Source organism: Drosophila ananassae, chromosome XR, assembly GCF_017639315.1.
Source record: "Drosophila ananassae strain 14024-0371.13 chromosome XR, ASM1763931v2, whole genome shotgun sequence".
NCBI lineage: Eukaryota > Metazoa > Arthropoda > Insecta > Diptera > Drosophilidae > Drosophila > Drosophila ananassae.
This window is the reverse complement of record NC_057932.1, coordinates 16,692,033-16,716,999: the sequence shown is the minus strand read 5'-3', so window position 1 is coordinate 16,716,999 and position 24,967 is coordinate 16,692,033. Positions and strand designations below refer to the sequence as shown.

General features: G+C 38.3%; 2 protein-coding genes across 5 annotated transcripts in view; one reads left to right on the top strand and one right to left on the bottom strand.

Moving 5' to 3' along the window:
• LOC6505104 (acetylcholine receptor subunit alpha-like) overlaps positions 1-24,967 on the bottom strand; it is a 178,216-nt gene that overhangs the window by 68,181 nt on the left and 85,068 nt on the right. For all 4 annotated transcript variants that reach the window (XM_044717432.1, XM_044717433.1, XM_032451986.2 and 1 more), the window contains one exon: positions 20,625-21,533. In XM_044717432.1, the coding sequence (XP_044573367.1) occupies positions 20,625-20,679 (55 nt within the window). In that variant the 5' untranslated portion in view covers positions 20,680-21,533. The remainder of the gene's footprint in view (positions 1-20,624; positions 21,534-24,967) is intronic.
• LOC6505152 lies at positions 8,495-9,799 on the top strand. The gene is made up of 3 exons (XM_014904819.3): positions 8,495-8,632; positions 8,697-9,079; positions 9,581-9,799. Exons 2-3 carry the CDS (start codon positions 8,749-8,751, stop codon positions 9,589-9,591), a joined length of 342 nt encoding a protein of 113 aa, XP_014760305.1. The 5' UTR covers positions 8,495-8,632; positions 8,697-8,748; the 3' UTR covers positions 9,592-9,799.

Here is a 24,967-nt window from a genome sequence, read left to right as displayed (position 1 = left end):
TTTTCAAAGGGGTACCATCATGATTTTTTTCAAAAATTGAAAAAGTTTTATTTGTTTTAATTTCCAGAATTTTAAAAGCAGTCGGAAGCAGACTAAAGTCCTGATTCCTAAATGGTATTCCCTTTTCTAATCGACTGCAAAATGTCCAAGATATTCACTAAAAGGTTCATAATAAGATTAAAATTAATTAAATATTTTAAATGTATAATCTAAATTAAATATCCTACTAGATGTAGGCCTTATTGGGATTATGGCCCTCAACCTACCCACTTCCCATTGTCCTGCTCTGGTGTTGGCTTCATTGACGCGCAAAAAGCATGAAATATTTTCACCATTTGTGTGCTGTTACCTTTGACCCCCCCACCCCAAGCAACCACCTTCATTTTCTTCTTTACATTTCTGGGTAACTTAGCTGGAAGCCATTTTGGCCTCCACTTTGCCCAGCGAAAGCTGATTACTTTGGCACAATGGAATGGAATTCCAGAGCAGGTAACCGCAGCGAACAATGCGAAGAACTTTAAATGAATTAAATGTGCAGTCGGAAATTAATGTTTGTCGAATTAAGAATTAATGGTCGATTTAAGGCTTTGTATTATACATATAGCTTAGCTCGGTGTAAATATAAAAATATAAGTATCCGGGATAACTTTTATTGTGATGCCGAAATATCGATACTTATTGGAGTTTGAAAAACTTAATCACTTATAAAAACATTGGCGGAAAGTTGTTTAGATTTTAATCTGATTACTTTGCCAGACGGAAAATAAGAGTGTGTCTTATGTGAAAAGTTTCGGCTTAAATCGGCTTAAAAGATAATCATTATGTTTTTGGGGTGTTTGTGTGGAAATTCTCCGAAAAAAAAAATACCAAGTGGAATAAGGAGTACTTCCTGAAAAGTAATGCCATTATGTTCTTAGAATTGTTTGGTTTGAAAAACAATTTGTTTCATTGCATTTGTAGGCAAATATTTATGTTGATGTCCTGGCAAAAATTCTCATCCTTGGCATCCCCATCCAATATCAGTAAACTATAAATTTTTGTGTCAATATACCACATATAATATAGGAAGCAGATGGCAGATGGGTTTCGAGTGTATTTCAAGCAAATGACAACGTAATCAAGTTCCCATGCTGACGCTGCTTTCGCTGACAAGATAAAATACACACAAGCGCAGTTCCCCCGAAAAGCGGAAACGGAAGTGCAGCCATTGACAGTATGGCAGTAAAAAAAAAAATAAGATGGCGATGATGAAGTGTATCGTATGTGTGAGTGGGTAAATGTGTGTGTTTTGCTATAAATCTAATATCGCTTAATGTTGAAAGAAAGCTTTGCGTCTCAGACTTTCCCCAACACACACACACATACATATGGAAGGAGGAGGGGGTTGAAAGGTCAGGGGGGCGGGGGTGGTGGCTAAATCTTTACCAAAAGAGAGCAGTTTCCGTGGGTGGCTGGCAGATTGGCAACGCTCGATTGGCAATAAATTGAAATACGCGACCATAAAATCACTTAATTGCGAATTCGTGTCTCAGTCTCGCCCTCTCTCTTTCTTTAACCCACACCCCAATGGGCCACTCTGTCTCTTTCCACTCAATACGGGAAGCGGCCAATTCACGTGCCCCACATTTGAGGCGCCACTGAATTTATACCGAGAGAAATTACACAAAATAATATACTTTTACTGATAGTTCAAGAGAAAAGAAATGATTTAAATCAATTTTTTAATGAAATTTGATCTTTTTTCAGTATTTTTTTTATAGTAATTACTGTAGTAATTAATTTCTCTCAGTGCCTTTAAGGATGTAATTGCATTGCGGCTGCCACTGCCACTGGCATTCGGCTTGTCACTCAGCGACTTTTCCGGGCCCAGGAAAATTGAGAGATGGCGATGGAAGGGTCTTCGAGAGGGGGGGGTCATTTATGGATAACTTTCACCCATTTCCTCTCACTCTCCCTCCTCTCCTACTCACATTCACTTTCACTTTCACACAATCACGATCTCAGTCGCCCGCTTTTCCTGTTACTTGATGATTATGGCAAATTGATTTGTTTGCCGCGCACTTTGTGGCTTTTAAATGGTGCCACACACCCATACCCACACACTGATTGACACACACACACGTGGCGAAGTGACAGCATCGACCGGAAGACAAATGAGCAATTGGCGGTTGACATTCAAAGGCGTATGGCACTAAGGGCGGCGGGGCATGAAAATGTGGCAAAGTGGCAGGCTGAAGGCTGAAGGCTGACACTGAGACTGAGACTGAGACTGAGTCTGAGTTGCACGTTAAGATTGCGATTGGTTGCCTGTCAATATTGAGGGCCCAATGAAAAGGTAAGCGACATAAATGACAGGCCAACGAGCTCACCAATTGAGGGAAGTGAGTAGCCATATATCCTGGTTACAAGATGATTATTTTAATTATTTTTGGTATTTAGAGGTGATTTATAAAGAAATCATTATCTACAGGCCTCTAAGGACCAACTATTTGAAAAAGGAATGATCAAAATAGTTAGTAAACTCATGAAAATCTCCCATCAAGTATAAAATTCTCTGCAAACCTGAACTCTTCATAAATATTTCCTAATTTGACAAAATTTGAGGGAAAGTTTTCTCGTTTAAATTCCCTTGGAATTCCAAATTGCTTTACATTCTTGGCCCCACTTTTTTTTTGATTTTTTTCTGCCTTGCTTGTAATTAAAGATCAGCCATGGAAACAGGAAGTTGTCATTCGCCCAGGACCTGTAATCCCAAAAGCAAACAGAGGCTGACTGCTGCAACACTCCAGGAACTTCTCCCCCGGTCTGACAGGTTCTGCTGACATTGGGAAAAAAAAAAATGCGGAAAATGTAGTAATAACATACAGAGCCAAGGATGGCAAGGATATGCCAGGATATATGCCAGGAGAAAGGGTGGTGGCGGATGGGGAGGAGGACCTGGGGATACAAGTTTGAAAGCCGTAAAATGCAATGCGTCACTGAGCTGAAGATTGAACTGCAAGATACACAGATACACAGACACAGATACAGATACATGGGACATACATGAGGCTCTCAAATGCAGCTGGTAACAAATTTGCACAAAACTTGCTGCAAAACGAGGGGGCTGGTGGGGTGTAGCAAGGACGCTGAAAAGTTCGCGCTTTGATAAACAAATACAAATGGCGGAAGGTAAAGTCCGTAGTCCGTAGCCCGTCGCAGAAACCGACAATCCACTAACATGCTCCAATCCCTCCACTTACTACTTAGGGTTACCCCCTTTCAGACCCTTTCACACCCCTGCCCCCTGGCAAAGAGCACCCCCGCATTAAGCGTATGCAAAGCCATCAACGTCATGGCCCAATCCTTATCTCTGGAACGTCCCCAGCACCACCACCCACCACCCACACACTCTTTCACGAGGAAATGCAGTTAGAGAAACAACCTTGTGCATAATATATGTCAGTTGCCGGGTATCTGAGTATCTGCCAGATACATGGCCCAAAAAAAAATACCTCCACAGAGATATTAAATTAGAGTTGAAGCTTGAGGTTGAAACTTATTTTTTGAGGAGAGCTTCTGGTAGTAGCTATTACTATTTTTCTCTTTTTTTTATTATTATTAATGAGTTAAAATAAATTATATAATAGAATAAAAATTATATATATTTCGATTTAAGAAAATATTAAAAAAAGAAGCATCTGATATAAAAAAGCAATAAATGGGAGAAGAATTAAAAAGAAATCTGTAGACTTTCCGTCATATCCTGCCTGCCTCTTTGGCTCCCTAACCCCCTAAAAAAATATCCGTAAAATCCCTTATATAATTAATAATTTTCTCACAGTGCAGTGACTGGCTTACTGGTAACTGGCAAATGGTTACTGGCAACTGGTTACTGCCACAGTTGCTTCGTTTACTGGGCACGCAGCGAACGACAAATGTAACTGTCACTTTATGCGCAGCCATTGGAGTGTGTGCGTGTGTCCCCTTCCCCTTATCCCCTCCTTAGTCCTGTATCCTGTATCCTGTATCCTGCATCCTTTTTATTGTATCTCTGTGTGAGATGCAAATTGTATCCACGACCTTATACAACAACGAAACTCGCATCTAGAAGACGTTTTTATTGCGTTATTCATATTTCATTTGCACCGGACCAGGAAGATGAAGGAGCAGAAGCTAAGGACTCCTTGCAGTCCTTCGGAGAGAATGAGAAACCGACACTCTGGTTAGTGGAATGGGCTCCCAGCTCCCTTTCCTAAGTGGCTAATAAATTCCCCTCATGTACTTGGCCACTTTCTTGAGTGGCCACAAATCGCTCCGATATGGCTTAACGTAATTGTTTTGTCATTTGTCGCAACGGCAGGACATATTTGGCCAAAAAGGGTGGTTGGGATATTTTAAGGATAGCTTTGATTATCCTTTAAGAACATATGATCTATTAATTACACGCCAATTATTAGTAATTTCGTTAATGGCTTTTGATTTCCAAATATTACAAATATATAAAAAATTCACTTAAAACATAATGGAAAATGATTGTAGCCGTTTTTTGGCTCTTCGGTCTTAGTATCTGAAATTTTGATGGAGATTTTGATGGAGAATGATGGAAAAAGGTTCTCCGATTGTTCTAAGGTATCCGGCACAAGGATCTGAGGGTCCTACGAAGAATTATACACTTTTTGGGGAAAAAGAAGCCCCCACGGACTTTTTTTCTCACTTTCAGAAAATACAAAAATTTATCGAAGAGGAGGCTGAATGGGAGACGGGTTTTCCGCTTTTTTTTGTTATTTGGTTTAAGGAGTTAAGGTTTTTGGTTATATTAGACCCTTTATAGTCCTTAGAGATTTGTGTTGTATATTTTTTGTGTACAATATTTAGATCCATTGGCTTCCTAGAAGCAGAACCTAACACTTTTGCACAAAACACCTGTCCAAATAATATCCATAAGTCCTGACCCTCTCAACCCTTCCCCCCCTTGCTGTTTCTGATAATTATTATTATTATGTAATACCTCCACTTTCCATTAAAAGTTATTAAATGCATTTTGCCCTAAAGTAAAATATTCCATTAATTTACGGCGATCAGTTGCTCCGCAGGACTTTCACGGAGAGTGACTGCCTGAGTGAGTGGCGGAGCAAGAGGGAGGGGGGGATGGAGGAGAAACCACTTAACGGAAACTGGAAACTGACCAAAGGCACTCCACCACCCACATCCAGCCTGTACAGTGGTCCCTGCCTGGAAATAACCAAACCTCAAACCGGCAGTCATTTGAACCTCGGCTTCTGGCTTCTGACCCCGCCAGCAATGACACGAAACACGGACACCTTGATGCGGTTGTGGAGTGGCCAGGAGGGGGGGAGGGTTGGAGGGATGAGGGCGGGAGGGCGGCCAGAGTCCTACCTGAGTTGCAGGCTGCAGGATGCCTCGGGGCGTTGGCCTGGGTGTGAGTGGCGTGCTTATGAGTTCATGAAATGCTCTTTGAATATGCATGAGGCCCTAAGGAGCGCTGAGTGCTGCTCCGGCCGAGGAGCTTCTCGCTTCTCGCATCTCGCTCATCGTCCTGCACCCCACCATCCCCTCACCAGCACCCCCCTCTCTGACTTCGTCCTTAGCCGGTGAGTTCCTGCAGGCCAGGATTTCAGCTGTTTTTGGCTTGGCGGTGATTTCGGCCCCGGCCCATGAAAGTAGTCAACACTTTTTTTTAGGCATTGCACTTGGAGGAAGATGTAAAGATTTTGAAAAGGACATAAATCTTTATCCTTAAAACTTACATTTTAATTAACTTTATGCTTTTAGTTACTTTATTTTTTAGTCTTTAATTTTCAACTCAGAAACAACTTCTATATATGTTTCTTACAGAAATGGTATCAACTTTTTCAAAAAAAGGTCCTTGAGGTCCTCAAAAATGCAACTTTACAAAAGTCTACCCAATGCTTGATGAAAAAAGTGATGTATTTCTTTAAGAAATACTCGAATTTCCTTCCAGTGTACACTTATTCCACTGACCCTTGTCGCCGGACCGGCAAACGGACCGAGTTCAAATTAAATTAAAGTGGCAAAGTTGGCCTGGGGAAATTATGGGAAATATTTAAGCGGGAGAACTCTTAGTGGAAATGCCCGAGGGCCGGAATCAGGACCACGTCTACGCCAGGACCAAGTACCTTCTCACTCAAAAGTAGAATAATAAAAATTAGACAAATCCTTGTGGCATCTCTTTCTTGGATCTTGTTTTTGGAAAAATGATCCCTGGAATATTTCGGTTCATAGTTCGGAAAGAAAAAGTTGAAGAAACTTCTTGACTTTGGGCGATTGGCATTCAGGGTTTTTCCTTTTTGCAAGAAGGGTTAATGCAACAAAAGGGGCAACGGCACAGGGGCACAAAGGCATAAGCCGCTAGGCAAATGGTGCCAGAAGTGGCAGGTGTGGCAGGTAAGCCTGGTGGGGCAGGATGGGTGTTGCAGTTGATTCTCTGGCGGATTGCTCGCAAATATATTCACACATATGCACAACAGATATGAAAAATGCATGACTTTGTGGGGCAAGAAAGTGGGTGGCCAGGTGGCAGATACAGTGCGTCTCATAAGTAGAGAGACTAGCCAGAAAAGGTGAGTATTTGATGGAAGTTATGCATTTTGGGGAAATAATATTATAGATTCTTAGATTCTTATTTTTTATTAAATATTTTTTAACCAAAAGAGCTTCTAAAGTATCTCTGATTATTAATCTCTTCAGTATCTGTAAGGTAGCTTGGAAATACATCTGGCAACTCTGAACGATCTAGCAGACTGGCAGCTCTATCAGTTATCGATAGTTTTCTTCCAGATCAGAAAGATCATCAAACTGGCAGTTAATTTTATTAAATATTAATTATTATATTATATTCTAGCATTTTTTTTTGTTTTCTAATATACACTATCTTTTGTGAGACACTGTACTGTCACTAAAGGACTTTCTTTGCTTCTCCGAGTTGTCGTTGAAAAAGGAAATTGCATAAAATCAGCCTAAGAGCCTGGCAGCATGCAATTTTTATTTTCCTTTGAGGGGGTATCCATATATTACAAATTTATAAACAAACTCATACATAGGTACATACATACATACATGCATATATCAAAATATATACATATGTATTTTTTTCACTCTTTGTGTGAAAAGTGAATATTTAATAATAATAATAAAAAAAAGGAGAACAAGAAATGCTAGTAAATAAATAACTGAGAAGGAAATTCCAACTTGAAGATAAATGCAATTTTCCAGCAGAAGCAGGAAGAACAACAACAACAACAACAATAACAATAAAAAGAAAATGGAGTACAAATGATGGCGGTGAATAAGAAGAAGAACAAGAATCTAAAGAAAAAGCAGCAGAGCGCTTTTCCATTTCCGGTTAAGTCACTTCTTCCTCTACTTTTCGCTTCTTTAGCTTCTGCAGGATTTCTATATTATTCTTATTATTATTATTCTTATTATTTTTTTTTTCATTTTTGTTATATGCATTTTTTATTATTTTCCTTTCCGTTGTTTTTTTTTTGCCTGTGTCCTTTGCGGTTTGCTGTCTCACTTCCTCTTTCTGGCCTGGCGAAAATTCTTTTGTCACAGCTTAAAAAATTTCAAGTGTCTGACATTTATTTTTTGCACAAATACAGTTAGGCAAAATGAGTTTAAAAATAAAGAAATAATTAAAAATATATAACTATAATTTAACAAGATTTTAAACCTATATTTCTTTATAATTTTATAATAAATATATTGAAACAAAAACTAATAGAGTTTGAAGAACCTCTGTCTGAAAGAAATATTCTCTAAAATTATTTTTAATTAGGAAACAAATATTTTTTGTGTAGTCTGACACTTTGGCAAACTCATTTGGCAAACTGGCCAGCATTAATGTTGGCCGGGAAAGTGAACAGGGCTAAAACGAATGAAAAAATGGCAACAGTAACAGCAACTGCAACTGCAACTGCAACTGAAATAGCGACAACAACTTCATTTATCAAAACACTCGCTGCCATTTGTCCCGGAGGGTCCCGGGAAGGGGGCTAGTGGTTCAGTTGTGGAGGCGACAGGACACCCACTACAGCCACGCCCCCTAGTCCACGTCCCTCTCCGGGCCAAGTCAAATAGCCAACTAACCTAATTCTTGGCCCAAAATGACATTTTTAGACTTTCCAAGGACTGTTTGCAGTTTGAGTTTTAAGCGGAACACTAAAATACTAGGCAGATATACGTTTTAATATGTTTAGATTATAAAATAAGTTTTTTTTGATTTATTTGAGACACTTTTTAAAATTAAACAACCGTTAAGATCAGTGTTGGACAGCGTCAATGGGCCTATACCGATAATGTAATCGGTAGAATCTATCGATAATGGGGAATTAAGGTAAGAGTCACTGCGATAGTCGAGAAAAAAGCTTATTTCTGCTTCAGTTCAAAGCATTTAAAGAAAGTTTAATTTTTTAATTCCAAAATATCCCCAAAAATCAAGGAATCTATGACTTTTATTTTGTGCCAACAAGTAGTCCTTGGAATCGAACCTGTCAGATCCCAATTCCGAGGCAGTTGAGAGATTTTGTAGAAAGTTCATTCCAACTGCAGCATTCCTGGTGCTCACATTAAGAAACAGATATTTCTAAAATAGTAACTGATATTTTTGGTAAATAAAAATCTGGAATTCAACGAAAATCAAATAAATTTAAATTCAAAACCCTCTTTTTTAGACGATTTATAGAGAATTTTGCACAATTTGTACAAGAAAGTGGGATTGGAATCATGTCGGAGACTTCATTGCCAAAAAGTGAGAAGGACGAGTCTCCGAAGGCTGAGCAGGAGAACGAATTGAATGAGTCTGAGGAGAATGCCTCGGCCCAGGCATCGATTGAGAGCAATGTGAGCCCAAACTCGCCTCCAGGAATTTCCACATCTGATACGTCGGAGAAGGACACCTCGCTGTTCTCCGAGAACGGAACACCACCTTGCAAGCGGAGGAAGGGCATCAAGTTCGAGCCACAGATGCTAAGCGATGCTGACTTCAGTGCCATGGTCGGGACGATGTGCCACGGCAAGTTGAAGTCTTCGCTGTTTGGCGAGAGTTCAGATGAAGGTGAAGACGACCAGAACAAGGACGATGATAAGTCGGACCAAACTGACCAGACTGACCAGACTGACCAGACTGACCAGACTGACCAGAACGAGGAAGCCACTGAGGAACTAAACAGTGACTTGAACAGTGACCCCAACAGTGACCCGACTGGCGACTCGGATGAAGCGTCCCAGGAACAGGCCCAGGAGGAGGACGACGAGAGTCTGCCCCCACAACCCGATCGTGTGTACTTGTCGATCGTAACTGATCACAAGACAGTGCATAGTTTTCGGGTTAATGTCGCAACTAAAATGGCCAAACTGATGGGGGCTTACAGCCTGCACTCCGGTATACCCCTGGAGGCATTCCAGTTCTACTACCGCGGCAAGCCCGTCCACAAAGATGACACCGCCTCCTCCTTGGGCCTGGAATGGGGCGACTTCATCGACTCCCAGACTGACCAGGACATACCGCAGGACGAAAACCCAGACAAAGACCAAGACTAACTTCAACTTCCATTAGATATTCCATAAAATATACAAGACTTCAACTTTTCAAACACTTCCCCGCCGCCAAATTGGACCATGCCCGCCGGACCACTGGTGCCTCCCTGCCTCTAGTGTCCGGGATTTGGTGGAAGGATGTCCTCTCACTCTTCTATCCACGGGCTCCGCAGTTATGAGACTACTTTTTCGGCAACAATAAACACTAAACAGATTGGAAATAAATTTTTGATGTCTATTTGGGTTTATAATTGGCTCTGGAGGTGGTTATTGGTTCTCAATTATTAATAAAGTTGGCAATTACTGAATTGGAAATGGAATTTGTTATGGGAGTGGATTTTAAAGCTAAAAGGCTAAATGATTTCTTAGAGTCTGTGGTATTTGGTTTTAAAAAATGCTTACATAGAATAGATTTCTAAACTAATATGGAGCTTGGTTCTTGGTTATTATGAGAAGGTAAAAGAAATACTAGAATGTATATATTTTAAAAGGCAAAAAGGGCTAAACAGCTCATGGGAATTATTCAAATTTATATATTCCTTAAAGAGTATTCTTTTAGATGGAGTAGAGTATTCTCTGAACTCTTAAATATAGTCAGAAGACTGTTAACAAGAAAGGAGCAGAAACCTATTAAATTTGTAACAAAATCAAGTAATCCTTGAAAAAATAGTTCAACAACAAAGTAATCCATAGAATCCTTCTGTCATCAAAATTGTAAGGCCCTGGGAGAAACTTCTTCCACAGAGCTGAGTCCTACACTCGTAGTGTTTAATACCCAGCTAAAGTACACAACTACACCCACACACACACCCAATTTTGGTACAAAAAAAAATATATTTTCTAATTTTGTAAAAATTTTCCAAAACCCTTTCGGCAAACTTTATAATGTCCGTGCCATCTTCGGTCGCATCTTCGTCAAAGGAGCATGAAAAGGAGTCCTCTCAAGCCACAGCATCAGGATCCTCCAAGGAATCTCCACTCCACCCAGCCTCGAACACAGCCTTCGACGAGGAGGATTCGAGGCAGCTAAGGGTCCCCCGGCCTTCGTTCACGACAGTCCGCGACCTATTGAATCAACCGACGACTCAAACCCAGGCTAGTTCCGAACAGGACGAACCATCGGAGGCGGAACACGTCTATGTGAAGGTCCTGGGCGATCAGACGACGTTCCACCGCTTCCAGATCAAGGCCACCACCAAGATGGCCCGACTGATGGGCGCCTACAGCATATACACGGGCCTGCCCGTCGAGCACTTCCGGCTCTTCTACCAGGGACGACTGGTCGACAAGGACGACACCGTGGACAGCCTGCGGGTGGAGTGGGGCGACATCATCGATGCCCGGACAGCGTCGACCGCGGTGGACACTTCGCCCGAGTAACATCCAAATTCTCCATGATTCTCCCCAATTTACACGATACTCTCTCCCTGGCCTCCCGCCTCATTGGCCCCTGGCTTTTGGCTTGCAGGGTTACCTAGCGCAATATTAAACAAATAGGCTCGTACATCCCAAAGAAATAGTTAGTTTTATTATTAGACTATTTTTGGAGGGAGGTAAGCAGAGAAACTTGACTTCAGACTACAATGGTTGGGGTTTCAGTTTCTGTTTTCTAGGTAAACTTTGTGAGAAGCGTGTAGAAAGGACTAATTTTACTGTAACTGGTATTCTTTGGTATTTTAGGTGTTACTTAGTTGTTTTGCTTATTTAAGTAAACTATACCGAAAGCTATTTTATCTATTGGATATAGGATAAGAAATATAGGAACCTATAAACTTTGATTTCTGCTGCAACTTGACTTCAGACTACAATGGTTGGGGTTTCAGTTTCGGTTTTCTAGCTAAGCTTTATGAGAAGCGTGTAGAAAGGACTACTTTTACTGTTATTAGTAACTATACAGTGATATATGTTATCTAGCAGATATAGAATACAAATTATAAGAAATTTAGCAACCTAAAACACCTTCTTCCACCCCCAACCCTCCAATCCCTCAGTCTCTGTAGAGTCCTTAATCCCAGAACACAACCCTAATGCACAACCCCAATTTTGATTTGGCATTTGATTGTGAAATCGGGTTGAGGCCTCCCCGCCATCAATCAGAGGCATTATCTATTAAATGAGCATTTGGCAGAGCACTCGGCATTGGCCGAAAAGTCCAACAAGAGTCTGCAATCAAAAATTTGTCAACACATTTCGATGCATTCTCATTTGTGTAATTACATTTGGGTGCATTTTGCAGCCAAAACAACAATTAGCGACGCGTTTGTGGGACGCGACTCGTTTACAGAATTCCATCAGAAAACTTTTATGTTGCAAGTGGCAAGTGGCAGGAGGCAGGAGGCAGGAGGCAAGAGGCAAGAGGCACGCGGCAAGAGGCAACATCATCAATCATGCATTTGAAAAGTTTATTAAGGCCCATACACACGCCAGTGGCGTAGGCAAAAAGGGGGTTCGGCCGAGGGCTGGCCTGGCAAGTGTACTTAAGAGCTGACAAACTTTTCAATGGCTTTTTGCGTTCGCAAACTATATAAGTCCATGCCAGAAGCAGGACACCAAAATCAGTAGAGGACAGGCCAAGGACCAAGGACCAAGGACCAGGACACTGCAAGGCTCTAGAGGAAGAGGTGACATATTACCATCTCTTAGTAAGTTAGAGATGGGCATTTTATGATTGGTAGTGTCCTTGAAGTCGATGGTCGATAGAATAACTTTTTATCGATAACATTTTGACGGAGAAAATTAATATTTTTATACAAATTTATCATCAAAGTTTAAGTTTAAACTCAAAACTCGAACCACTCCTTTCCTCTCTTCCATTAATCCCATTTTAATGGATATTATTTATGGATGTTTGCTGGATTTGACGTAGAACGATATTAGATTGCTTTCGGTATTATTTATCGATCAAAGTTTGCTGGCTGCGGGTGCTTTATTAGCGAGAGAATGGATCCGGAGAGTCCATCAATAATGTGAGCCATGAATTAATCATGAACTTCGACCATAATCTCTGCCAGAAACTTTCTTCAGCCTTTCATTCGTTCACCTCGACTACTTGCCACGCCCACTTTCGTTGCAATTTCCAATTTCTTTTTCTTATTTTCGTTGACCCTGAAAGTCGTGGGTGTTGTGGCATTCTGGCACATCGGAAAAATGCAAATGGTAGGAAAATTGTGTGTCTTGGCACTGTACTTTCACTCTTTTTCCCGCTAATCTCCACCGAAAAAAAAAATATATATAGGAAGGATATATGAAAGGATATATATAAAGTGGGTGAGTGTGTGTGTGTGTTCATCAATTTTCAATAACAATGGACGCCAAAAAGGAAATGCACAAAGTGAAAAATAAAAAAAAAATAGGGAAAAAAGTGAAAGAAAAGAGAAAAGCGGAGAAAGCTCCAGACAATGGCAGCACGTGGCGAATTTACGATGCAAAAATCTGCACAGAGAAACTACAACAACCACTCACTTACAATAAAAGCGAAAAAAAAATATCTGAAAAAGAAAAGAAAGAGAAAAACCCCTCAATTCTGGCTGGCTTCAAGCAATTTCAATAAATTGCAAATGATATAAAGCTGTGGAAGAACGCGGGCCAACAAGGACTTTTCTCCGAGATGGCCCGAGAGCAATACTTTCAGCCAATAACCCGAGCGATAAACAATGAATAAGAGATCGCCACTGCCACCGAGTTCGATAATCGCCAAACGATAAGCTATCGATACTATTGTTTCGATTGAATTTATTGGACAAGTAATCGAGGGCAATTTGCTTTGCTTTTGTGAGCTTAGGAGAGAGTTAAGATACTATGATACTTCTAGTATTTCTAGTATTCTAGTATTTAAATTTAGGTTTTAGGATTCAAATGTAGTATTTTTTATGAGCTTTAATATCAAGCTATTATTGTAATTAGAATTTTATGGGGTAAGAAAGTATAACTTCCATTGATAGTTAAGTAAATAGATGGAAATTTAATCGAGTTCTAATATATATATATATAAGTTCTAATATAATTAAATACCAATCTTTAAAAATTTCCATAAAATTTAATACCAAAATCAGTTAGGATCTAAAACTTTTATTTATTATAAGCTTTATAGTTAGCTACTATTTAGAACTATAATTTAGAATTTTAATGTATTATTATTATTAGAATAGTAGATAGAATCGAGTTCTTAAGCTCTTTCTTTAATTAAAAATAAGTCCTAGAACATAAATAAATATAAATCTTTTTAAATCTCCCTAAATTGAATACCAAAATACCTATTATTTTGTTGATTTTCCAACACAAAGACTTATGACTTTATTTTTTGGGAAACGACAAGTCCCTAAGCCTTTGGGGAAATATTTTCAGAGGCAGGTAGTTGGCCCAAAAACTGGATGTGTTGAATAAGTACGCTTGTTTGAGCAAGTTTTCATCTGGCTGAATCCTTCAACCTTCGTTTAAAAAAAAAAAATAAGGAGAAAAACCAAAAATCATTCCAGAAAAAAATAAAAAATAAATAAAGGATAACCATTGTGGCAAGCACCCAAACACATTGACCGACCGAAGGATGCCGCAGGCTTCTTCCGAGCGTCTGTCTTTGCTCAGACTGCTCTTTAGCTTTGCATTCTTTTTTTTTTCGTCGTAGCTTTTTATATATATCCGCCCCTTTTCAGTGTGTTTATACACTGGGAAATATTTTTGGGAATAATTTTAGAGGGATTTCTAACACTAATGGGCTAAGAGATGGCTTAGCTTTGCTTTTTATGGCTATATTTTTAGATATTCCTGTTCCTAATTCTTGCTAATTGAATTATTAAGAAGCTACCTAGTTTTTCTCTCAGTGCCACTTGTGCTAGCCCCTGTTTGTGTGTGTTAAGTCGCGCGTAGACGACGAGAACGAGAACGAGAACGAGAACGAGAACGACACTGGCATGGTGCGGTCATGAATCATGCCAAAAAATTGCAGCCACCGTCGCCGAATGGCGACCCAAATTCCCAGCTACCAAGTCTCCCCAAGTCTCTCCTCCCTCTCTACCCCTCTACCCCTGCCCCTGCCATTCTGTCACATTTTCTCCCTGATGTCTCCCTGCCAGATTCTCAGTTTCTCATTCTCGGATTCGGTATAGTGGTCGCTCCACTTGAGGCAGCACAGACATCAGGCTAGGACGTCGAAGGACAAACGATGGACGAAGGACATGCTCTTATTTCTCCTCAAGCTTCTGCAGCTCCTCTGGCTCCTCTGGCTCCTCCTGGCTGGTGGATTCTACGTTCGCTTCTTCAGAAGCTGCTGCAGTGAATTTGTCGCACTGTCTCACCAAAAAAGGGGGCGTTCTTCTCAATCGTACACAGAAAATAAAAATTATTATTTTATAGAATTGTATAGAATTTAACAGACCTTTTTTTAAAGATGAAGTAACCAATTTGTGTGATTTAATAGAGTTTTTTGCAGAAATAATAAAGAAAAGTAGTTAAAAACATTCTCTATGGGATGAAAAAATGATTTTTGCGATATTGTATTATTTAGTTTAGTATTTAAAAATATAAGTAAATAGATATAATATTTTGGAAAATTATATTTCAACAAGAAACCTGTTTCTTGAATGTCCTGAAACTGAAATGTCTTTCTTAAAGAATTATTAAATAATCAACAAATATTAAACCTTATAAAAAATTTTTATTAAAATAAATAATAAATTTTAATTAAATAAATAATAAAAAAAGGCAACTAATTCTCATTGTTAGCCATTGCTAGTCTTGCCTAATAAAAATTTCCCAAAAAAAAATCTACATAAAATTTCCCCCAGTGCAGGCCATCTTAAGAAGGGCGTCGACACGCCCCATTTTTGCCCCAAACTTGTTGTTGTAGCTGTTGCCGCCTTTGTTGTAGTTGTCGTCATCGTTCCCATCGTCAGCGTTGTCGGTGGCACTTCACTTTTCTATATTAGCGCCACGTAAGTGCAGCCGCAGGGGCGTGGCAATTGCATTAGAGAAGGGGGCACAAGGGGGAGGGGCACCCAGCACCACGGAAGTCGGTTGGGGGGGGGGTTGGGGGGTTGGGGCGGATAATGGGCGTTGGAGGACATTAATATCGCAGTAGATAAAGTGCTTGGAAGTGAAAAATTATACGAAGCTATAATGTTTTTCAAGCCAGACGACAATGGAGGAATTTGAATAAAAAATATCCTAAAACTTAAATATAATATTTATTTTTTAAGAGCTATAATATTTTGTGATTTGTGGCTAAGGATAATAAAAATCTGAGCACTGTCTCTAATTCAAAATGTCACATAAAATCCAACAAAAAGCAAGTCCTTTCTCGAAAATTTCTACTAAAAACAAATAACTCTCAATGAAGTATACTTTCTGGCGTTCTACCGTTCGAGGGCAGCTTCTAGAGTAATATATGCCGCAAAGTTATAGGTTGCCCTTTGACCCACCGATTGAAATAAGTACTGGCAGCAATAACTGTGCAAAAGTGCACAGTTGTCGTCGTTGGTTCAATGGAGGGAAAATGGTTGGGGGGAAAAAAAAGTGGGCATTAGTTGCAGTCTTTTGGTCAGGGTTCCTTTTCAGGGGTACACACTGTAAGAAAATAGGGGGTGCTATTGGAGGGTAAAATACAAATTTCCAGAGATTCTAATAAGATTTTTTATAGAGTTTCCTTTTTTTTTTCTAAAAAGCTTTAATTTATTACGAATTTTTAACTTAAATTCAAACAAATAGGTTGTCATATCTCTCTTTTTTTAAACTTTTTTGGTATTTTTTTTTAATATTCTTTCATAAAAATTCTATAATTTTTAAGGCTTGAATAAGTTGGCATTCTTAAACTTAATTTTCATTTTAAAATCTATACAATTTTAATAAAAAATAATGCTAAAAATATATCAAAAATAGAATTTCAAAAAAAGATAGAAAATGTAATAAAATACTACTTAATACCATTTGTAGTTACTAATACTATTTATACTAAATACTATAGAAGTATAGAAATAGAAATTGAAAGAAAATGGTATTTTCCTCAAGAAATTGTTTTAAAAAATGCCCATTCCTCTAAAATGTATATTTTGAATCATATTTTTTCTCTCTCTGTATGTTTATCTATGCTAGACACATGAGTGTGTGTGTCTATGTGTTTGTGTATTAGTGTGTGCGTGTTGTCTCGGTGTGCGTGTGGCTCGTTTAATGGCCACAAAGCGGAAACTGGAGCGTGGCAGTTGCAGCTTCTTCTTCGCCCTCGTCTTCTTCGGCTGATGCAGCTGCATTAGCAGCCATTTGCAGAAGCCATTGATGCCACTGCATATGTATCTCTCCCTCTCTCTCTCTTTCTGCCTCTCTCTATCTCATTCTGGCGTGCTTTACTGCCATTTATATTTATGTTTGCTGCCGCTCCTCCACCCCCCCACCCCTGCCACCCTTTTGTGGGAAAAATGATGACATGAAAAATTGTGTTGCCCGCTTTTGGGCGCTGCTCTTCGATTTTCGTAGGATCTATGGTATTTTTATTTTATTTTTTTTTTTTTAGTATTATTTTTGTATGTTTTTTTTTATATATTTTTTTCTCTGGACAGCCCTAAGGCCAGTCGGCAGACATCCACCAGGAAGCTTCTCGAGCGCAATTTATGGCTTTTTAAATCGAAAGAAATTCAATGCTTGTTTAAGAAGAATGAACCAAACGATACGAAACGAAACGAAACGAAATGGAAGAAAGGAAAGCAGCTCTCCCCAAAACAAATTTCAAGATTTATGTTTACTTTCTCCGCCTCTAGTCCATCTATTATTTTATTTATTTCCCCACTCTCTGTTTGTTTTTATTTTTATTTTTATTATTCGCATGTGAGTCAAGGATGTTTGGCTTTCGTTAAGTGGCTTTCCATTTTCCGATATGCTAAATTTTTCAAATTAGTCCTGAACTTCTAAATTCTTGAAACAATATTTGCTTTATGCTTTTTTTTTTGAATTTTTCTGTAAGGTAAACAATTTAAGCTGTGGATATTGGTGTTTCTATCCCTCTTGTTATCTTATCTTATTTGTAATTTGAGTTCCAGGTGATTTCAGGTAATTTTTATAAGTAAACCTTAAATTTCTCCATTATTTTTCACCAAGAAATTACTTAAAATATGTATTAGTTTGGCTTTAAATATATTTATTAAATATTTTGTAAATAATATTTGTTTTTCCAGTCAAAATTTAATTATTATATTTTTTGACGATTCTTTTTACTCTCAGTTAGTTATTTAGAGTTTAGTTTAAATATATAATTAAGAAATTGTTTATATAAATCATTTTTTAATTTAATTTCATGATATATTTGACCTTTAATTTCATTTAATTATTAATAATAACTGAAAGCAAACATTGAAAGCTCAAATAAAATATAAATAAGTTGTTATTTTCTACAATTTGTAGAAATTTTAAGTACGAATACTAGTATTTCAAGTATTTTAAAGTATTTTCGCTCCACTTGAATAAAATAAAAAAACACCTCTTAATGAAATACCTTAATAAAATAAAATATAATTGAACTACATTCCATTCTTTCCCTCAATTCCACTATTTATTTCCATTTAAAAACGAAAAAATCCCGCAGCACTTAAGTTTTGTTGAATATTATTTAAAAAATTCGAAAAGAAAAATCTGAAGCACTTGTCAAGCTTTATATTATTCGAAAATATTTTCAATCTTGAGGGCTGAGTGAGAAGTGCTTTTAAATAATTTGATTTTACGAAATAGCGCTTCACGTGTTTGTGTCAAGAGCCCGGACGGGCAGTGCTTGAAAAATTGCACGTAAATTGCTATGCGAAGAGTGAGATATATAGATATATATATATACGATTTCGATCGGTCTCCGACCAGGCAAGGCAGTGAAAGTGAATCCATTGGATGGGTGTGTGTGTGTGCACAGATGGGAGCCCCCTCCCCCCTCCCGAAAATCGAGAACCATTAAATTCTGGCTGGCCTTGATGACGCGTCGCGACGCGATGCGCATAAAAAATGGAAAATCAAATCGAAAAAAAATCACACACACACACAGAGACAGAGAAAACGCACAAAAGGCGTTGGCCAGGACAAAAAAAAAAAAAAAAAAAACAAAAAAAAAAAGGAAAAAATGGTAGGGAGGTTGGAGAAAGTTGGGAGAAAGGGTCTTGGCTCAGATCGCAATCAATGCGTTTAGGGCCGATGGTGGTGGCGGTGCTGCTGGCGATGCTGCTTTGATTGTGGGCGTGGCTGCCTTGTGCCAGTTTCAACTATGCAGCCACACACACTCTTAAAGAGAGGGGTCTCACAGATACAAATACACAGATACAGAGGCTGCTACGGCGGCCTCATTTTGAGGACGCCACTAGAACAGAAACAGAAACTGAAACTGAAACTGAAAAACTGAAAACCAAAGCCGAACCGAATCCGAATCCGAATCCGAGTTCAATGTGGAGATAGATGAGAGAACGACCATTGTCCTTCGTCCTTTTTCTTCGTCCTTTTTTCTGCTGGCATTTTCTGGTTGCATTAGCCAGCAAGCCATATCCAATGCCAACTCATCCCCAATTGCCACTTTCCATTTCAAGTTAACTTCATTTTGTAAGAAAGCGTGGAAGGTTTGGCCTTTTGTTTCTATTTAAATATTAAAAAATAAATGAAACTATTTAATATTAAAAGGGATTCTTAGATTAAGCTTTAAAGCCTCTAATAATATTATTCCTTCTTTATATCCTTTAGCCTCCAGGGTACTTGCCCCATTCGACTACCGATCTTGAACGCTTCTTTTCGTGAATTAATCCCAATTCCCAATCGTTTCTTTCAAGTGATTTTTATTTTATTTTCGTTTCATTTCTTATTTCTGTGTTGACTGCCTGTCTGTCTGTCTGTCTGTCTGCCTGCTGCCTGCCTCTTTCTGTGGCAATTGCCGAAATCCAAATTAAGCTGCGGCAATAAAGCCTGGCCCAGACAATAACAGCTAGTCCCCCCCTTCCACACTCACTCCTCTCCTCCCCCCCCACGGAAAAGAAAAGTCCCTCCAGTCTCATATATACAATGTACATATAGTATTTTCCACTGCCCCGATTCTTGAATAAATGCATAAGTGCAGAGGGAGAAAAAGTGTGGTTGTTGTGGGAAGAAATTAAATACTTTTTGTATGAGAAACTAATTTTAATTTAAAAAAAAATATTAATTAAAAAAAAAAGAAATCTTCATAAGTAATATTTGTATTTATTAGATTAAAGTCTCTTAAGAACTTATTAATTTCTGTTGAGGTTTCTTGCTGGTCTTGCTTGTCACACGTGTCGTATGATTAATATTTTGCACAACATCACTCATACGCACAGTTGGCTTTTATGATAGGCACTTCGGTGCATACTTATCATAGTTAAGAGTGCTTGCTTATTAAAATATTCATTATTTTTTAAAGATTAAATTTAATGGATTACAGATTTAAAGGGACAATGGGGAAACCCCTAGAATTAAATCCTACAAATACCTTGAAAAGGTAGTATTTTTTTAGAAGTATTTTTAAACATAGTATTTTGGTATAATACCACTAAAATATTGACATTTTTAATACTCAAATAATACCAAACACATGTACATATACAGAAGAAGGTATAAATACTAAGTGAATTTAGTAATTTATATAGATACTGTAAAACTTTCATTTATTTTTTAGACTGAGACTATTATTTATTTATTATTTATATCCCTATATTTAAATATATATTTTTTTCAAGTGCCGGCCAGCCTTGTCCGCCCGGTGCCGCCCCCATAACTAACTCAAAGCACTTGAGCGCTTCAATGGACACACGGATACGCAGCCCCAAAATGGATAGGGGGGGGGGGGGGGGGATTAGGGGGATGGGCCAGGGGCGGCGCTTAAAGGGTCTAAGGGAAAAGCCTGGCGGAACTTGGAGAATGTTTTGAGTGTTGAGAGGATGTCGGGGCGAATGTCATGCGATTGTTTTGTGTGTTGTGTGTTATGTTGCAAGAGTCCTTGCCGTCGTCGACGGTCTTTGTTTGAATGGCACTCGAATCGAGAGGGGAGGGGCTAGAGGTTGGATAAAAGATTGGGTCGAGGCTAATAAATACGAGGCACTTACTTGATATAAATGAAAGCACAAGAATCATATCTATGGTCACTTGAAACCACTTCATCTCATTTCCCTCTGCACGCTTTTTTTCGCCTTTGCTGCGGTGGTGCTGGATTCTATTTATTAATTTATTACTTTTTTTGTATTATTAATTATTTATTACTTTTTTTTAATGGTTAAATAATTTTCTCCTCTTTTTTTGTGTTTAGTTTCCTGGCAGCTTCTGGTTTTTTTAAATAATTTCCTGATTCTTCCACGCAGGCGCAGCAACTGTTGAGGAAATTTCAAATTGAAATTTTAATTGAAATTTCTTATTTAATTTATTGATGTTGTTGTTTCTGTTGTTGTTGCTGTTGTGCGTTATATGCATTTCAGTTGTTTTGTTTTCTTATTAGTTGTTGTAATATTGTTGTTGTTGTTGCTGATGATGGCTTCTGTTGTTGTTGTTGTTGATGTCCTCGAACTGGCAGCATTTATTTACATTTTTTATTATTGGATAAGCCCTCATTGCTTCTGGATCTCCCTTCTCGACTCCAATTGTCAATTATATTTTGTATTTTTTAATTGATTCTATATATCAGACATATATGTATGCATGTAGGTGTTATCTCTTTAGGTATATATATAGAAATACTTTAATATATTTATTTGTAAATAAATATATTATATATATATTTTTTTTTTGCTGGCAGTTTTCGATTAAAATTCTTGCAATTTATATTTTTATTTTTTTGGTGGCCTTGGCTTGGCTTCTCCTTTGGCAAGATTTCCTTTGTTGTGCATTTGTTTTGATCCTGCTGGTATCCTTGTTGTCCTTTTCTTGTTCTCTTGCCTTTACATTGTTTCAATTTTCCTTTTTCCCCGCCATCTGTTTGTGGATTTTCTTTTTCAAAGCTTGTTAAAGACTGAGAGACAAATCTAAAAGAAAAGGTGGAAAAAAATACAGTTTTTAGTATTTGTTATTATTAATTATTATAGCTATAATAAATAAATATTATATTTTATGTATTTTTTAGCCAAAGAATAGTATACAGTTTTAAGAAAAAGTATTTTCAAGGCTCTACATATTCTTCTAACTTCTAGTTTCCTTTAAGATTTATTTTATTATATATTCTTCCCTTGCTTATCCTTATCCTTAGTCCTGTTTCCTCTTCAAAGAACAATAAACTTTTCATTTCTAAGAAACAAATCCCAAATAAATCCCCCTCCCCCTCACTCGCAGCAGGACACAACAGGACACAACTTTCCCTATTCTTCTGTTTATGCAAATTGCTTTTAATTATAATTTTCCACTCTCGCCGTTGACCCAAAAATTGGATTGTTTTGAAATATACATATATTATATTTCACTTTTTTTTTGCTTTTTTGGGCCGCAGAACATTTTGTGAATTTTAATTGCTAATTTTGCGTAATTCATTTAGCCTCTGAGAAGATCTGAGAAGGTATATGTCCAAAGGACGACAACTTTTCAGTCCTCCTCCGAATAAAAAGATAGTCCTTTGGGTCTGTTAATTTAATTAATAACTCTCCCCACCTACAACCCCTCCCTTTCAGTCAGTTTCTCAACTTGACGAGTGTCCTTTTTATTCCCTTTTCACTGAATGGGATAATCTTGAAAGTTATTTCTCGTCCTTGTCCTTGTCCTTGCGTCCTTGTGAGTTGTGTGTGTCTGCTGACTGATTGCCGAAAGTTCAAATTTTAAGATGCTCTTGAATGGCTTTTAATTGCTCTTGTTTTGTCTTAATTATTTCAAAAGTGGGAATGGTATTTTTTAATTTGTAATTATTATAGTTATTTGAATTAATAAGTTGTTACTTAACCCTCTTGTGGGCCTCAGTTTATGTAATCCCTTAACCCTTTTCCCTGCAAACTGTTAAAAATCAATAAGCTACCCTTGAAACACTACCCCCTACCACCTTTGAACCTGACTTTCAAGGCCAAGGACGCTCTTCTAACTTGATTACTTAAATCTCTAGCTTAGTAGTTATATTTTGGGTAAGAAATTTTATAATTTTTTAATAGAATTTAATGGAAAAACCCTTTATGCGAATTAAAAACAGCAAGTTTGCCCCCCAAAGTTGTCACATTATTGCGCAATTCAATTAGGGAGACTTTAAGTCGCCACTTGGGGGAGGTGGGTGGTTGGCCCGAGTGGGGCGGTAATGCACAAGGTGCGGGGGGGAGGGGCCGGGAGGGTGAGTGGGCGTGATGATGCTGTTGCCAACTTTTGCGAGGGGCCTGCTAGGGGGCGGTGGGGGGCATGGCATGAATGAGCAATTCAGCGAGGGCGTGAAAAGGTTTTCGGAAGTAATTTAAGAAAATGTCATAAGTGTGTGTGTGCGAGTGTGTGTGTGTGAGTGTGTGTGACCTTACCACCCACCTGTCCTTGCCACTCTTGCTCTACTCCTCCCTCCCCCCCTCTCTGCTGGCTGTCAAATATTTAACCCTCGTAATACCCCCGTGACATATCTGCAAAGTACCAGAAAATGTCACTTTCTCAAATCCACTAAAGTCAAGTGTTTTCAGTCTTAAGAGGGCTCTAGACTTTGTAATTTTAAAAGATTTATATTAAGATTTAAGAGATTAGTTTTTATTTTTGATTAAAGATTAGAATTTAAAGAGTTTTTAAAGAAATAAGCTTATTTCTTTAATTATTTTGATTCTGAAAGTAGGTATTTTGCCATATATATAATAAATATATATTTAAGCCATAAAACATTGATTTAAAACAATTTTTTTTTTATTTGTTTTTATTTAAATATATTTTGATGAGTTTTTAATGATTATTTTTGTTTCTAAGCTATTTAAGCCATTGAATATTATTTTAAAACTATTTAAAAATAAATAAAAATGTTCAAAATTTTGTAAATTAATTTTTGCCACCTAATTAATATTTAAAAATTATTAAAAACACTTCCCGAGAGTTAATCCTGCTGGCCTGCAGCAGCGTCAGGTGGCAGGACATGGCAGGACGTGGCAGGACGTGGCAGGACGTGGCTGGATGGCTGGCTCGAGGACGACACGTTCTTGATGCAACAAAAGATGCCAAAAGTGTCAATTTAAACAGCCGCACACTTGCGGACCCAAGCGAGGGAGGGAGAGGGGGAGAGGACTTGCCTACCAAAAAATGTGCCAGGGGCATCATTCCCTCTCTCTCTCTTACTCAGTCTATCCATCTCCCTCTGCGGCTCTGTCGTCCTGTGCTCCTTGAAGCTTGAAAAAGCCAACGTTGACAGCGTTTAAGACTTTTCCCCATTGTCCTTGCCAGCGCCTTGATGGTTTGACAGAGCAAGGCAAGTCCTTCCCCTCCTGCCACTCCCCGCCCCCCAAGCACACTGCATGTCCTGCATCCTTTCGTCCTGCTCAGGTCCTGCCTGTCTCCGCCTGTTGTTGTCTTTTCATATTAAATGCATTGCAGAATGTGAAAATGCTTCCCGAAAAAAAAAAGAAATCACAAAAAAGGATAACAATGGGACGGGGCAGGACAACAACAATTTAAGCATTAAGGATAAGCATATAGATTAAGGGTTAAGGATTTTTTTTAATATTTTATAAGATTTTATAAGAAAAATAGTGGCTAGAAGAGAAGAGAAATAGAAGCTATTTCTTGAAAACTCTTTTCCAATTAAGGCTTTCTTTAGAAATTATTTAATTCTTTATAAATTATTATAAATTCTGGTTACTAAAAATTAAAAATATAGCACTTTATTGTTTATTTTTTAACTTTAAATTATTGTTTCTTCAATTCTTTCTATTTAAAAGACAATTTCTTACAAAAACCCCTAAAAAATCAAAAATCTTAAGCCATAAGCTCCAAGATCCCCTTATTTATTTCTTAATTTTAATTTTTAACGCCCTATTAGACCCCATTAGCCTATTAACTGATTTAAATATTTAAATAATAATAATAAACCACCAAAAAAAAAAAACAATCCCCAACTTCCGTTTGTCTGTCCAACCAATTTGCTCCGTCATCGTTGCGATTCAGGATAGTTGCCACTGCCACGGCCTTCGCAGCTCCTCGCCCTCCGGTGGCCCCCCAAAAATTCCAGCTGCCACCACCCACTTATGCCCCGCAGCCCCAGCCCCCCTCTTGCACCACATTTGTCGCTCATTATGGGCCCTCATTAGGCGGCGCTCGCGGCATGTCAAGTCTGCACAAAAAAAAAAAAGAAAAAAAAAAACTATATAATAATAAAAAAAATATATAAAGTGGGAGGGAGAAAGCTTAAGCCCCTGACCCCTGACCCTTAACCCCTAATCGGGCTAAAGGGCGTAATAACTATATTATTCAGTCTGACTAAGTTATAGGCCCGATCTGGTATGGAATCTGGAATCTGGCCAGAGCCACT